The sequence below is a fragment of the Poecile atricapillus genome, chromosome 6, assembly GCF_030490865.1.
Source record: "Poecile atricapillus isolate bPoeAtr1 chromosome 6, bPoeAtr1.hap1, whole genome shotgun sequence".
Classification (NCBI taxonomy): domain Eukaryota; kingdom Metazoa; phylum Chordata; class Aves; order Passeriformes; family Paridae; genus Poecile; species Poecile atricapillus.
Window position 1 is genome coordinate 14,337,257 of NC_081254.1, and position 15,156 is coordinate 14,352,412.

Sequence of the window (15,156 nt, forward strand, 5' to 3'; positions counted from 1 at the left end):
CTTGAGTAGTATCTGTTATTACAGACAGTTTGTCAGATTGGAAAACTACAACACAAATAATTACATTATGCCCTGCAAGCTAGACATTTCACTCCTGTGCAGAAGGGCTAGCCTGAAGACTAACAGCTCTCCTTAAGTCTCCCATAAATCCATTAAGTAGGACTTTAATTAGACGTTATACAGGATTAAGGAGGTGGATAGGTACTACACTGGTCCTTAATACAGGAAAAAAGTTTACTCATATGAATCAATAAAAAGGTCTAAGGCAAAAATAAATAAAAAAAACCTCACATTCAAGTTTGAGCTGACTAGTAGACTGCAAAGACTTAAAAACACCCTAAGATTTGGAAGTTCTTTTTGACAACATAGTGCTCATTCTGTTCACAAAACACAGGAGTTTGCAATCCAACCAACTGCCCTACATTAGAGAGCAGGTATTTAGCTGATTTTTTTCTATATGCAACACTTGATCATTCTGTTAATGAAAAACTAAATTTAGAAAGAAATTAGCACAACACTGCCCCTACTCTGAAAGCATTTGTTGCATGTGTGCACATATGGCTTATATTCTGCTCTCTGTAAGTGCATTTAACCAACAGTAACACTATGAAAGCCCTCCTTGATCAGTCTACTTCAGTTTTCTCTCATAGCTCAATTAACTTTTAAAAATCAAAGATTGTCCTTAAAAACAGGCCAGACCTGAACTACTTCTAGTGTAAGTGCCCATAGTTCATTAAATATGAATCCTTAGATTTAGATTCTTGTGATACATTATTGAGTCACAATTTATTTTAAACAGCTGAGTCCTGTTTCAACTTTGAGACTAAACAGCTGTGTTTCTGTAGTGCCAGCTAGACCAGGATTCTAGTCCCTGACTAGAGTTCTGGGTAATTTTGTTGCTAGTAAAAGGAACAGCAGAAAAAGCCCTGTGTGGGGTACTCAAGATGGCCTGATGACAGGGAAAGATTTAATTGTGTGTCTATTGATAATCCACTCACATATATCTACATTGCCTTTGTTAACTAAAGTTCTTGAATATGCTCTTGGTTGTTCTAATTTAGTATCTAGTTCATTTACAAAACTTGAAGTAGCTGGCTATATCAATTGTTTCAGGAAATACAACGCATACTTTTTTTTTTTTTCTTGAATTAACAGAAAAGTCTTGTGGATTAGAGATAAGATACTGTGAACTTTAATACTAAGCTTTTGACCCAAATGTAATCTAATGCAAATACAAATGGTGCTTCATCAACAGCTTCATCACTTGTTGTAGTTAATACTGTACTCAATGGCTTTTCATCTTTTGTTTAATTAAAACAAATAGAAAACTCAATTCTTCACCCCATACTTCACTACTGTCTTATAGACTGATTATAAAACATGCATGAAAATAAACAATTCCAGATGGAAAAAGAAGTTGGAGAGCCACAGCAGGTCTCATTCTAATGTACCACCTGAGAGATTTTGAGCAGCTATGGTTAAATTACAGACAACAGCATACACCAAAGCAACGATGCCAGTATTCAAAATCCCAAATCAGCTGCTGCAGCTATTGTATATAAGAATTTATGCCATAGAAGTTCTGTTTCTAGAGGGGCATCTCACAGGTAAGGAGCAGTAATTTAGAAATTACTCCCAGTGTCTTCCCCAGTAGAGCATTTCAAAGGCAATACTTGAGAGAAATATGCAGGATCTGCCTAATACTGGGCAGGATGCTCTACTACAGGCAGAATGTTGGGTGACCCAGTACTGCCAGAAATGTTGGTATTTAGGTTTAGTAGAAGAAAGTATTTATTTTTTGACATGTGACAGTTTCAGTGGAAAATTGCCACAAAATAAGTGAGTTGTGCTTATCTTATCTATTATCTAGTAATGTAGCACACAGCCCCTGTGAGACAGTCTTACTTTATAGACTCTAGAGGAACAGAGGCTAAAAGGTCAAATGAGAATCAGGCATCTAAAAACTACAAAACTACACCTAAGAGAGCACATACACTGCAGCACATTCTCTGCAGACTGGCCACTAATTCCACTTTGTCTTCTGTAAAACTTCTCCCAAGTGTAAAATTATTTTAAAACATTAAGTTTTCTGTGGGCTTTTTTGTTAAGTGTTTACAATCAGTCATGTCATAAACAACTAAAAAAGAGGAAATCCAGGTACTCTGAAAAGCAGTGATGATATACTAATTATACTTCAAAAAAAGGACTTTATTTATTCTCAAGTGCTAAAATAAAAAAGGCATAATGATTGCATGGTTTTCCCTTAAATGCAACAAAAATAATGAAAAAATATCCAACCCAAGCCCCAAAAGTTGTTTTCAGACAAATATGCATATGCAAATGCACTGGTACAAAGATATCACTAAGCTCCATTCTGACACAAAAGTTCAAGTTAGCTAGGCTATCATGGAAATTAGGCACAAGGAATTTAGACTCATTACACTCTCACAGTCCTTTACTAACATAAAAACTCTGCATTATAACAAATTTATACTATTTGTTATTTCTTTATTGTGATGCTGAGGTAAAGAAAGCCTTGGAAAAAAATTCTCAGAAACATAAATCATGGAATGAATACTCAATCCTGTCTACACTTATCTCCAGCTTTTGCTTTGACCTAGGTTGTGCAGACAAGAAATACAAACAGTGCTCCTCTACATAATTTGGTAATCAAATCACCATCATTTTCTTATAGTGTCCTTTAATGTTCATGTTTTCTCTAACACAAGTGCTGTGTGATCCTCACCTGACACAAGACTGTACGGGACATCCTCTGATCTATGGCTACACCCACAGTACAATTTCATTCTAATGATGGTTAAAACAAGGAACATCAGTGAAATCTTTTCAACGCCAAGAAAAGCCAGTTGTATTTAAGTAAACATCAGGCAAGTGTCTGATGAGAGACATGATATACAAGTTTATCTCTAGGGCATAACTTGAAGCTTGAAAGCAAGCCCACTTGATCTGAGCACAGATTTGAAGACGGAAGTGTCACTTCACTATGCACGGGGCAATAGCAAGGAGAAAATCTGAGTTTATTTAGTGCTTGCTGTAATTACAGATACCCAGCTGGCCATAGTGCTGAGCAGTGCATGGGGCAGTGTCGCTCCCCCATCAGTGGTAACAAACATTTCAAGTAACAGATCTGTCACACAACACGCTGTCCAGACTGCAGTGCTGTGGGCTGGGCCCAGACTCACCTGTGAGAGAGGGTGGGTTTCATGGAGCTCATAGAGTTCATGGGGGGTTGCATGGGGAGCTTCCCGGGAGGATCGTTCTGCCGGCTTTTCTGGTGGCGAAGCAGCAAGAGCCGTCCCAGCTCCTCACACCACGATGAAAGCAGTGCTGTGCAAACAGAAGAAATGACAGTGAGCACACATCTGGGGAACCAGCACAGCCCAGTGCAGGTGCAAGCCACTGCAACAGGAGTTGAGCCAAACAGACAAACACCAGCTCGTCCATGAACCACCACTCACACTATTATCCTATTAAACTGTGTCTTTTTAATTGCCCTACACTATCATCAGAACATTTTTACCCAAGTTACAAATATTCTGCATGGCCCAGCAGAACTTGTCTGAGCAGCAGAGATGAAGAATGGATGAAGCAAAAGGACATGGGATAGCTGTTACAAGTAAGAAGCAGAATAATCCATTTCACACAAACAGAAACATAAGAACATAGAGAAGACATCATTTACAAAGGGGAGCAAAGAAAAGGGGTCTTTTTTCTGTTCAGCTGGTTTTTTTAAAAGATTAATTGCAGAGAAACCCATGTGCCTGAATTAATTTCCAAAACTGCTATGAGCTACCAGTCTTGAATAGATAAACAGGAGAATGATGTATGGATACAAAGTTAGGCACTTAAATCTATATCTGACCCAGCACAACCCCTAAATGTGTATTTCCATTATGTGCCTAATCTTGTAGTCAATGAGGGTAATACTGTGCTTACAGGAAAATCACACTCATGAACTATGAAGATGCAGAGATTTCTTAGAGGGAAGAAGAGCTTGCAACTCCTTCTAAAGACATGAAAGGGGGTCATTATTCCTGAAAATGTGGCCTCTCCCTTATGCACCCACACTCAAAGTGACTGCAAGTGAAACCTGGCTCCTGTGAGTGCACCCAGCCAAGACACCCCACTGAAGCCTCCAGCAATATCCACCCTAACCTCAAAGCTGCCTATTTAATTCCAACATCAGAAGTGGCTCTGGTAAAAAGTCAGCCAGGTATGAGGACACAGTGAGGAGTTTCACTGGAACAAAGTGCAGACTAATTGAAAAATCCTGCAGTGGAAAGAAATCAATTTCTCAAGTGGAAGTGCTAGGGCTTTTTTCTTCTTTAAAGGATGCTTTACAAAACCCTCAGAACAAAAAAAAGCTTCGTGTTTAATTTTTAACTAAGTGCCTTCCTGAGGTGTTGCATACTGAACACAAATCAACACATTATATGGGTGGGTGAGAACCAGAAGACTACTGAAAACCCAAGTTGAAAACCCAAGTTGAAAACCCAAGTTGCCACGGTGGTTTAGAGTAGTAAGAGCTCGAGATGTAATTTCAGGCCTGCTCCTTTAAAAGAGACAAGTGCAGAATTCTCTAAAACTGAGGCTTCTGTTTTCATGTCTTAACTTTCTAATGGTTGTCTTTCACCAAATAGCATAATAATAAGCAGTAGCTAACTATCGTTTCAGGGTACACCACCTTCTTTTCCCAGTAGTTATTCACATGTCCTGTTAACACAGAACAAATTCCAAAGAGACTAACTGTAAAGTCATATTTGTGGGGGAGAAAAAGGAACCTGCTTTACCAAAACCACACACCAGTATGGTTTTCCATAAGAAAGCCGTATGTTTTTTTCCAAGAAACAATTGGATTTTCTCAAGTTAAATGGCCACACAAGAAAAATACTTATAGCCTGGGCCATTGCTGTGAATTAATCATACATTTGGACAAAGAAGAGGTAGCAATTTTATTGCATTTATCAAGCAGAAGGTAAAGAGCAGTGTTTAGGGAGGCATTTTCGAGCTCTGCTGGGGACACCGTTTCTTTATGTAACTAAATATGGTCACTCAGAAATTGTCAGCCTCACATGTAGCCTACAAAAAGCATTCCCCCGAGCTCTGTGAAATGTTCCAGCAACGAGTGTCAGTCTAAGCTGCTTCTCTATTAGCCAAGGAATCTGTCAACAAGCATTTGATCAAATTATACTCACCTTTTATCCCTGGCATATCATTACTAATGTGCCAGTGACAAAGGCCCCCCTCCCCCTTTCCAGCCGCCTGGAGATACAAATTCCTGCCGCACAGGGTTTCTTCCCTTGCGCCACAGCCACTTGAGCTCGGGAAACACGAACAGAGTGTTCTGCCGAACACTTAACGCAGCCATCACAGAGTAATAGTGGATGAGTAATAGTGGATGCTGAGCACTTTCACAGCCGAGTGTAATTACTACGGAATCATCCATCTTAGACGAGGCTGTGATGGGAGAAAGGAGCTGCTCCCTCTGCACACCTATGTGCATTTGACAAGTAAGATAAAAAGCAACAACCCAATGGATCTGGGGGCATGAATCTGCAAACAAAAGCCAAACCTGCTTGGAAAAAAAAAAGCAGTGTAACTCCTGGAAAAAGAATATACCAATGAGAGCATTGCTTTGGTGAGGTGAAGATAAGAAAACATCGTAATGAATTGTTATTATTACCAATATCCAGTATGCAGATTTAGAAAGGGAAAATGTAAACCATCAGAGAACAAAGAGGTCCTCAAGATAAACTGGATGGTTTTATTCTGCAAGTTATCTGGAGAGGACTCATGTTTTTAGAAACTAAGAGACTGCAGGTAAAAAACCTAGCAAATTTACTCATCCCTATCACAGCACTCATTACAGAGAGGTTCAACCTTTCCTCCCTCGGGACATTTCAACTCATGTACCATGTATAATAATCACTCTCTTCCCCGTGTTGGTACTTGTGCATGGAATGAAAACAAAGCTGTTTGTCGCCACCTTAGGAGTTACCACTTCCCCTCTGACCTGCTCTATCCTCCCTCTAAAGAATTCTGCTCTCTTCTGCTGGAAAACACAGAAGAGCCTGCCATCTCTCCTGCCCCATCCACCTCCACTGCTCTGCTCTCTGCTCGGTAAGATGAATATATACCCTGCCAACACACATCTGGTACAGCTGGCTTCTGGAGAACATCACTTCCTGGGCTATTCAAGCAAGATAAAACAAACTCAAAATGAATTTACAGATTACACTATTCATCTTTAGTGTACTTAGTTACTGCTTTTTATGCTGACAGTATTAGGCGTATCTCAACTCATTTACACTCAAAGCACGAGAATTTCAGTATCATACTATAATGCACAGATAAAGCAGCAAGCACAAAGGACAGCTACAGATGGTGCCAACAGTCAGTCTCACCCTCTCATAGCACAGCCAAGCAGCTGCTTTTTCTCCCCCTCCGCCCCTCCTCCTTGTACAACAGGAGCACAGATTTTGCAGATGGACCATCCACACCGTCTCTCGTAGCCCCTTGCTGCGGCAGTTTAATGATCAGATTTAAATCCTGTTCCTCTGCTGCATTGCTACAATGTCCCTTGCATACAATCATGTGCCTTTCCTGCTTAAGTTGAGTTCAACTGTTGCAATGAGAGGAAATACAGAATCCTTGAATGTGCACCCCCTCACCCCCCCAAGAAGCTCTGTACACAACCCAGGTGTAAAGTACAACCTGGTTAATGCACTAAAATTGATGTTTTTGTTCAACCCCTGTTCAGTCATAGAGGGCTCTGCTAGCTCATGCAAAAAGATGCAGAATAATGGCAATCAAATAACATACTGACAGTTTAAGTGTATTCACACATTTATTTGGCTTAAAGGGACACTCTCTGGGATGATTGGTGCAATGTTTGACCTACTTTTCTCCATCTGCAAAACCTGTATCATTCTTAATGGGATTGCGTTTTACTTTTAGCACTGATCTATTTCCACAGGAATAAATCAATACTGATTTGCTAATGACGACTGCGTTGAGAAACCAGCGCAGACATGAGCAGCCTCAGCTTTCACATTTGTGAAACGCAGAAATACAGATTTAAAAATAAGAGAAATTTCAATTACAACTAGCCCAAGGGGTTTCCCAAAGGAAGTAAGAGAAAAAAATCAGTTCAGAGATATTCAGCTTGCTGCTACCCAGTCCCATTTTTGTTTTTCTATTCTTTGAAGAGGACCAGACATGGCAAGAGTGTGTCTCAGCACAGAATGTGACCAACCTCTCCTTAAAATACTCATAAATACACCCACACACCCAAAGCTGGCAACGTTTTATGTCCTTCTGGATGCGCCCAATAGTTTTAAATTCTTTCATTGAAAAAAAAATCATAAGACATGGCAACGTTTTCACATTGGGATCCTGGGGACAAGGAAGGGAAAGAAGGCTGGAAGGCAATTTTTAATTTTTTCCCAGTCAGCCCAAGTCACATTTTAAGCATTTCTCTGCAACCACAGAGCTAAGCCTTGCTTGAAAGAGAAAGGAAGCAATTGTTATTTAATCCCCTGCCTCTAGGAGCCAAGTCTTTAAGAACATGCCAAATATCACAAGATTTTCGACACAAGTATTAGGACCGGCCACATCCCCTGGTACTGTTCCTTTCCTGTAAGGGCCCTTTTGTGCCGAAAACCTGCCAGGCAGTGCAGGAACAAAGGCCTCCACTGCTCCCTCTGTGGCACCTTTCCATCCCTCATAGCCATGAGTGCCCATCACCCAGCAGTAGCATCACAACTGCTTTGTAAGTGCTGGGGCCCTTCCATTAGGAAAATCGAGGAGCTTGAGCTGAGGGAAGCCACAGATCACGCCCAGGCTGCTCGCACCACTTAATACTTCTTGACAACAAGTGATGCTGGCATACCTGCAAATATTACATGATGGATGCTGATGATGCAGCTCAAATGTAATTTTACAGCCATAGCACAGAAGATTGGTACAGCCCATTACAACCCTTTTTAGGCCAGGGACCAGAAAGAGTAAAGAGACCAGGGTGTGCAGTCAATGCCACCCCACGGAGGCCCTGCTGCATTCCTCTGGCTGCACCCACCCCGGCTCTGGGAGCTGCAATCCTGCAGTGCCTGGCTGTCCTCGGCACCGTGCAAAGTGCCACAGTAAGCACCTCCGAGCGCCTGAGCCCGCGGCTCCCTAGAAAGCAAAATACAGAGAAGCACAGTGCTAATCTATTTACCTATTATGATACCCTAGTATTAGTTACAGCTTATCACCTCAGTAAATCGCTGCCTCTTGTTAGGGAACGTGCTTAAAGGTGCAGCAAACTGTTATTTACAGGCAGACACTATATTTACAGCCACAAAGACAGGTGAGGAGGGGATAGGACAACAGCTCAGTAATTTCAATGCCTTCTGCTTCCCGGGAGACTGCTGGAAGAGCACAATAGGATTACTGCTTCCTTGCTGCAGTTAAGCTGCAGTAGATAGTTCAATAGGCAGACTGGCAGAACCGTATTTCTTATTTGCTGCAATGAAAATATTAGGAAAAAAGGAGGAGTTTCATTTGGAGAACTATCTGTTCAGCACCATCTCGCTAGATTGGTTTTGTGTCTCAGAAGGAAATGCATTTGGCTGAAAAGATATTTACAGCATAAGTAAGAAAATATATCATTTTTTTACCAATCATATCCATTAATTTTATATTGCTTCTAGAAACAAGTTTGTATTCCTTTACGTGGAGAATTCCAGATAAGTAGAATACAGAGCTACTGAGTGCTTTCTACTCTCTCCTCTACAAACTGCAATCTAAATACAGCTTTTATAAAACATCCAGTGAAGTAATTTGGTGGGGAGGGAAGCAACAATGAGAAGAGAATGAGAGGAGTGGAAATAACTATTGTCTTGATTATTTAGAAGAGTTATTCTTTCTACATAGAAAAATGGAGACTATATCACATTTGGAAAAATACATTGAAAATGTTAACTACCTAAAGCTCAATGTGCTGACAGTATTAGAAAAATAAGGTCAATTGCATTAAAAGGATGGAATCTTTGCAATTTTGTGAAACTGAAAATCACGTGTTTTCCTTGTGTTTTAAAAGCCATTTTGCTTTTAAAGAGCTAGGAAATGGAGAGAGGGAGAAACCAGTCATGCCAAACTATTTCAAGGATTGATTTTCCTGCAGCTCTCCTCCTCGCATACTCCAGCAGAGCCTGGCAATGGCTGGCTCTCCTGTCGGACAGTCGGACAGGGCAGCAAAGCAAGGCCACAAATCTGGGATGGAACAATCCATTAGCAGAGATTTGTGTTTGTCCCACTCTGCAGGTACTGCAGGTACTGCAGGTACTGTTCCACAGCCCAACCCTGCTACAGATGAGCCCTACCCCATCATTACATGAGCTTCTGCTTGGTGTCTGCCTCAGCACTGACAGTACAAAAGGAGAAGACACAAAGCCAATTACAAAGCAAAAGTATTAATTTCTCAGCAGTCTGATGGTTCAACATGGACTGAAAGCAGTTCCCAGGGAGTCCATCCCTCCTCCCAGGCCTATCTCTCCAGCTGCCAGCAGATTCCCACTTTGCACACAGCAGCCCACGGTGCACAGCCAGTGCTTACTCCCAGGCGTTTGCTGCCACCTCATCCCGGGAGGCTTGCCCCCCAGCTGGCTGCTTTTTCGGAGCATCTGAGGATTGTGACTGCTCTATCAGGCAAAAATCAGTGATGTTAGCTTAGAAGCCCAAGTACATTGGATTAAACGGACTGATTTTATCTAAAAAGTGCCAACACAAACCTGCTCCAGTGTAGTGAGAAGAAACCCCTCCAAAGGCAAGCAGATTAAAAAAGCCCTCATCCCAGCAACTGCACAGCAAACTGCATGGAACTGAATTCCCCAACAGAGCAAAGGGGCAGCTGGCTCAGATCCTCATCTGGGAGGCATGAACTGCCCTGCTAATGACAACAGGAACACGAAGTTGACAGCTAGAGTTCAACATTGTGGAGCAGGGAATGATACACATTTCTACCCCTAATATCTAAGTAATGTCCTTTATAAAGAATGCCTCCTTCATCACTATAGCTACAGCTGTGTCCTGCAGAAATATCCAGCTTTGCCTCACTAGGATCTCTAATGCAATTATGTATTACAATTAAAAAACAAAAAATCATGCAGGTTTGTAGGAATATAGATAATGAAGGGAACACCTAATTAAACTGAATGTAGTATAACATTAATTAACAGAAGTTTTATTCAATGAAAACCTTACTGCAAACCTGAGAGTTATTCAGCATTTGCTTTCAGGACTGCTGCATGAGACTGACACCATGTACAAAGTCTGGTCTTGAATATGGGTCCAGCTTGCCTTGGCATATCTTCAATTCTTCACAAATACCTCTCAAGACACATATATGTGTAGGCTTCCCCAAAGGCTCTTGCCAACTGGAATAGTACATGCTGGAGACACAGACTTGAATACAGCTATCCTCACCCCGTGCCTTCAGTGGAACTGGGATTTCCTAATTTCCTTCTACACTTGCCAAAACTTGGCAGAGGATCTTACCAGATTCACTACATTAACTTTGAAGTAATACATTACAAAACATAGCAACAATGGCTCAATTTGGCAAGCACAAGACACTCTGTACAGATCCAGATAAAATACGTAAGCATCTCATTTAGGCTTAGCTCTACACAAGCTGCTACATCTGAAAACACAGTCCATCATACAAAGAGAAGAGAACACTGGTAAAAGGCTACCAGCAAGTGAATCTTGGATAAGGCTTTCCAAGGAAATGCACTTCAATAGCATTAGACTGCTTGGTTTCTTACTCATCCAATTGTTGGTTTCACTGCTCAGATTTCAAACAACAGCATCTTTCATTACCGCTGTACGCTTTTGTTTTGTAATGCCAGTTCTAGTCATCAACAGATTTTACACATAATCCAGACATCTGAAAAATGAGACTGACACACTTGAACCCATCTTTGGCTACAGAAAAAGCAGTGACCTACAGGTGAAAGGCTCAGTTTCATTTAATCCATCCTCAGCCCTCCAATTACTACTGTAAACAACTCCTGAGCTAACACCACCGCTAACATCTAAAAGTGCTAGGAAAAAACCCGACAGATGAAGTTAACAAAAGCTGGAACACAAGGAAGCCATGCACAACGATGGAAGTCTGGAAGAGGGAAAACCTGGTGTCTATCATTAAAATAAAGAAAGGAATAACCGCAGCATTGGAGGTTCAGCTTTCTATCATGGAAAACTAATCCAAATTATTCAAAAGGACCAAGAGGAAAGTAAAAAATGAATAACAACCAAAACTGACTTTTCAGAAACAAATCATGCCTTACCTCTGTACTTTCTTTACACTAGCAGACAATCGACCTTGAGCGTAGATTAGTTTGATTTTAGTCAGGCTTTAGTGCTGCTTAACGTGACATTCTCATAAATAAACAAGGGAAATTAGGTCTAGCTGAACACAACAAAAAATGGCAGGAAACTTAAGGCTTACCAAACTATTAAACCAATAGTTGGTAAAAGAAATGAGCGTTATCAGATTCCTCAATAGGAATTGAGGCCAGTGAAGGCAGTAGCTGTGCTGTGCTGCTAAAGCACACCCAACCAGCCCCCTCAGCTGCATGAGTGGAACCCAAATCTGGGAGATGCACAGTTCTCCTTTCTTTGTCCCCCACCACAATGTACAGCCACAGAAAGGGGAGAAAAGTAATCAGAATGGTTAGAAAAAACCCTATCAATATAGCCTTCAAGAAATGATTACATGGATTAGGGCTTTTGGTGGGTTTGGTTTGAGCTTTATTTTTTTTACAAGAGGAAAGACTGACAGCGGTATTCTGATTTACTAAATAACAAAGCATTAACTATATCCACAGCAGAAACATCAATATATAGAGATAAAAAAGGCACGGGTTAGATATTAGGAGCATCCCAAGGCTCTTTAATACCCTAAGAGGTAAGGTGAGGAATTTCCATAAATGGAGATGCAGAGGAAAGGTCAGATACAGATCAAGGGAGAATGGACTCTTCAGCCAAGGGGGCATGGCATAGATGAGGTTTTTGAAGTCTTTTAGAACCAAGTGAAATCTGTGTTTGTGAACAGAGGAAATTCAGTCAGTCTGCATTGGGAAAGTATTTAAATCTGGCTTGTATTCACAATTATCCCAAAAGACATCTTAGCTACAGTGTGGGGAGCTCCTGCAGAGACTGCTGAAGTGGCCATCCAGCTACATGGCTTACTGGCTAAGTTTAAAGATGAAAGAAACTGAGAGCAGGTGATGTGCTGAAGGTCACACCATTTGTGACAAAACAGAGTCCCAGAACAGAGAAGATCATACACCTTCCTCTCTTTGCAAGGAAAAACCACAATCACCACATCAAGGGGTTACAGCTCTGTGCCCACAGTCTCTGTGCCTGCCATGGAACATTTTCAAACAACAACTGTAAAACATCTGGAGAGGCTTTCAAGGAGGGGAAAAAAAATTACAAAAACCACACAACCAAAATTTATTGCAGAAACGTGCTTCCAAAGTTAACACTGCACAGCCAGAACTCAGAAGGACCAAAAGCTATTTTAGGAACTTTTGCTTTTGGTTCTGCCATCTTGCTCTTTACTTTAACTTGACATTATTTTATATTTTTACAGGAAAAGAATGTTTTATCAGGTGTCTTCAGATTTTTTTTTTTTTTTTTTGTATGATTAGTGTAATACAAACTTTGCCAACTTCTCTAAAACTGCTGAACAAAAAAAAAAAAAGCTTGCTTTCAAAGTTGGGGGTTGCAGGACCATTTTTCATATTATCCAAAGTTTGTACTTGAACAGAACTAAGCTAAAAGTACTCTAACCCTATCCTCCCACTCACTCCTCATTCTGAAAGAAATATTACAACTTCGTAAAACAATCCCTAAGTGCTAAACATGAATTCAGTTACGAACATCAGGAAAGAGAAACTCAGCTTGCAGCCATTTTTAATTTAACTGATTTCTGCTCAAACAATACAGGGCAGACAGACATGTGCATGCATTGCAGTTTCAAGGCAGCAGTGCTTCCCATCTCACTGCCCAGTTGATGAGGTAGTTTTCTAAGAGTCATTACTTCTCTTTTTTCCCCTCTGTGTCTCACCAACCCCACAAACCTTGTCATCATCTTCCTTTACTAGCAACCTGCTCTGCTCCTCTAGTACCAATCACCTTTTCTTGAGAACTGCCTAATTAATTAACATTCAATTAATATACCAAAGTCAAATACCAAATAACTGTTCCCAGGCTGCACTGGGAACTTGGTAACTAATCTGATCAAGAGGAGGGCTTCCGTATCCTTAAAGTTCCATTTCTTCTAGCTGTGTCTTCTGGGCTAATGGATTTTTCCCACCTGAGACACGGTTGTATTACAGGAGCAGACTTTGTGAGCCATGGATGCTCTTGTTAAGGCATTCTGATACCCCTGAAGAATCCACATACACTTTGTTTATTTTATTTATTATCAATAAAGCAAAATTAGCAAATCATCTATGCTCTGTTACAATTAGGAAAACTTAGGCTGGTGTAAAATAAGAAACATCTAAACAACCCTACCCCGATCTTCTGATTATTTTAGTTGTAGGTTCACGATAAAAGTGTTCAGCAGCAGTACTGCCTTGAGGTAGCCCCATCTTCTACTGTCTGTGCCCATGCTCTGCTGTAGCCTGCACACTCCCAGCTGTGCTGAAGCATTTCTTTGTGTGACCACCCTGTGAACCCGACCAGCTTTTTTTTTTATTCTTCCTTAAAAAAAAAAATTAAAAAAAATTAAAAATCTTCTTTTTCCTTTCTTCTCTTAAAAAAAATGTTTCCCCCAGACTTATATTTGGTTTTTCCCTAGCCACATGAAATCCGTGCTGTGTCTCAGTGTGGCCCCAGCAGCAAGGCTCGGGCGCTCTGCAGAGGCGGCAGCAGGCAGCTGCTCCCTCGCACAGGCGCTACCCCAAGACAGGGCTCGAGTGCACACGGAGCAGCCTCGGTTCAATTAGCTGAGCTACAAGCACTCAGAGGGCTGCAGCAAGAGACTTTTATTTAAAAGCTTAACTATGAACATTAGTTTTAGACAGATTAGAAATTGCTGTTTCCTTGTCTTCAGGGGCATGTTTATCATTTTACATAGGTAGAAAGAGGTTATCTATGGAAGAGGGGGGAGGTATAAAAATGAACGTGGCTAATTGCTTTTTACAAGCATCTAGGGAAGAAGCCAATAGAAATCATAGCTCAGACTGATTTTTCAATACCTTTCGTTTCTCTGCAAATAAAAAAGAATCGGGGGAGAGGGAAAGGGTAATTTGTGACTACCTCTTCTCATGAAAATTTGCAGAAGAGCAGCCTGCCTAAATTCTCACAGAGGACACACGGACGCCTTTTTCTGCACACAAGTGCTATAATTTCAGGACTGGAGTGCTGTAAGATAATGTCATCAGTGCTCCTGCCATCTATAAATAACTGCATTTGGATCCAGCCGAGTCACGTGGAAAAGCTGGCCAGCGACACATACATGTACGTGAGCGTGCCTTTGGAAACCCAAATAATTCTAATAATACTGCACGGAATAAGCTTTAGCTTTCCAAATTTAGCTCTGGTCCATGCGCTCACCGCGGCTCACAGAGGACTGCTATTATTTCTTTTTTAAATACCGTTCTTCCTTTGGAAGCTGCTGAGTAGGGCATTAGCGGGGTATTGTGCACAAGCGGCTCGTGTGCCGCTGCGCAGCCAGCCTGCTCGGGGAGGCAGCCGGAATCAATGGCTCCGGCAGCGCGGCGAACCCGCCCGCCCCTCTCATTGACATCTTCCCGCAGCCCTGAAAAGGCGCATGGGCCCGAGCGCGGCGGCGAGCGGCGGTGGGCGGGTGCGAGCGGCAGCCAGACAGCACAGCACGGGTGCCACACTCTGGAGAGCCTCCTGATCCTGATCCAGCACGGGTGGCACACGCTGGAGAGCCTCCTGATCTAGCACAGCACGGGTGCCACACGCTGGAGAGCCTCCTGATCCTGATCCAGCACGGGTGGCACACGCTGGAGAGGTTCCTGATCCTGATCCAGCACGGGTGGCACACGCTGGAGAGGCTCCTGATCTAGCACAGCACGGGTGCCACACGCTGGAGAGCCTCCTGAT

General features: G+C 41.8%; 1 protein-coding gene across 9 annotated transcripts in view; it reads right to left on the reverse strand.

Annotated features, from left to right (window-relative positions):
- The window catches only part of ZMIZ1 (zinc finger MIZ-type containing 1), a 341,983-nt gene that overhangs the window by 48,723 nt on the left and 278,104 nt on the right, over positions 1-15,156 (reverse strand). For all 9 annotated transcript variants that reach the window (XM_058840875.1, XM_058840879.1, XM_058840874.1 and 6 more), the window contains one exon: positions 3,204-3,348. In XM_058840875.1, the coding sequence (XP_058696858.1) occupies positions 3,204-3,348 (145 nt within the window). The remainder of the gene's footprint in view (positions 1-3,203; positions 3,349-15,156) is intronic.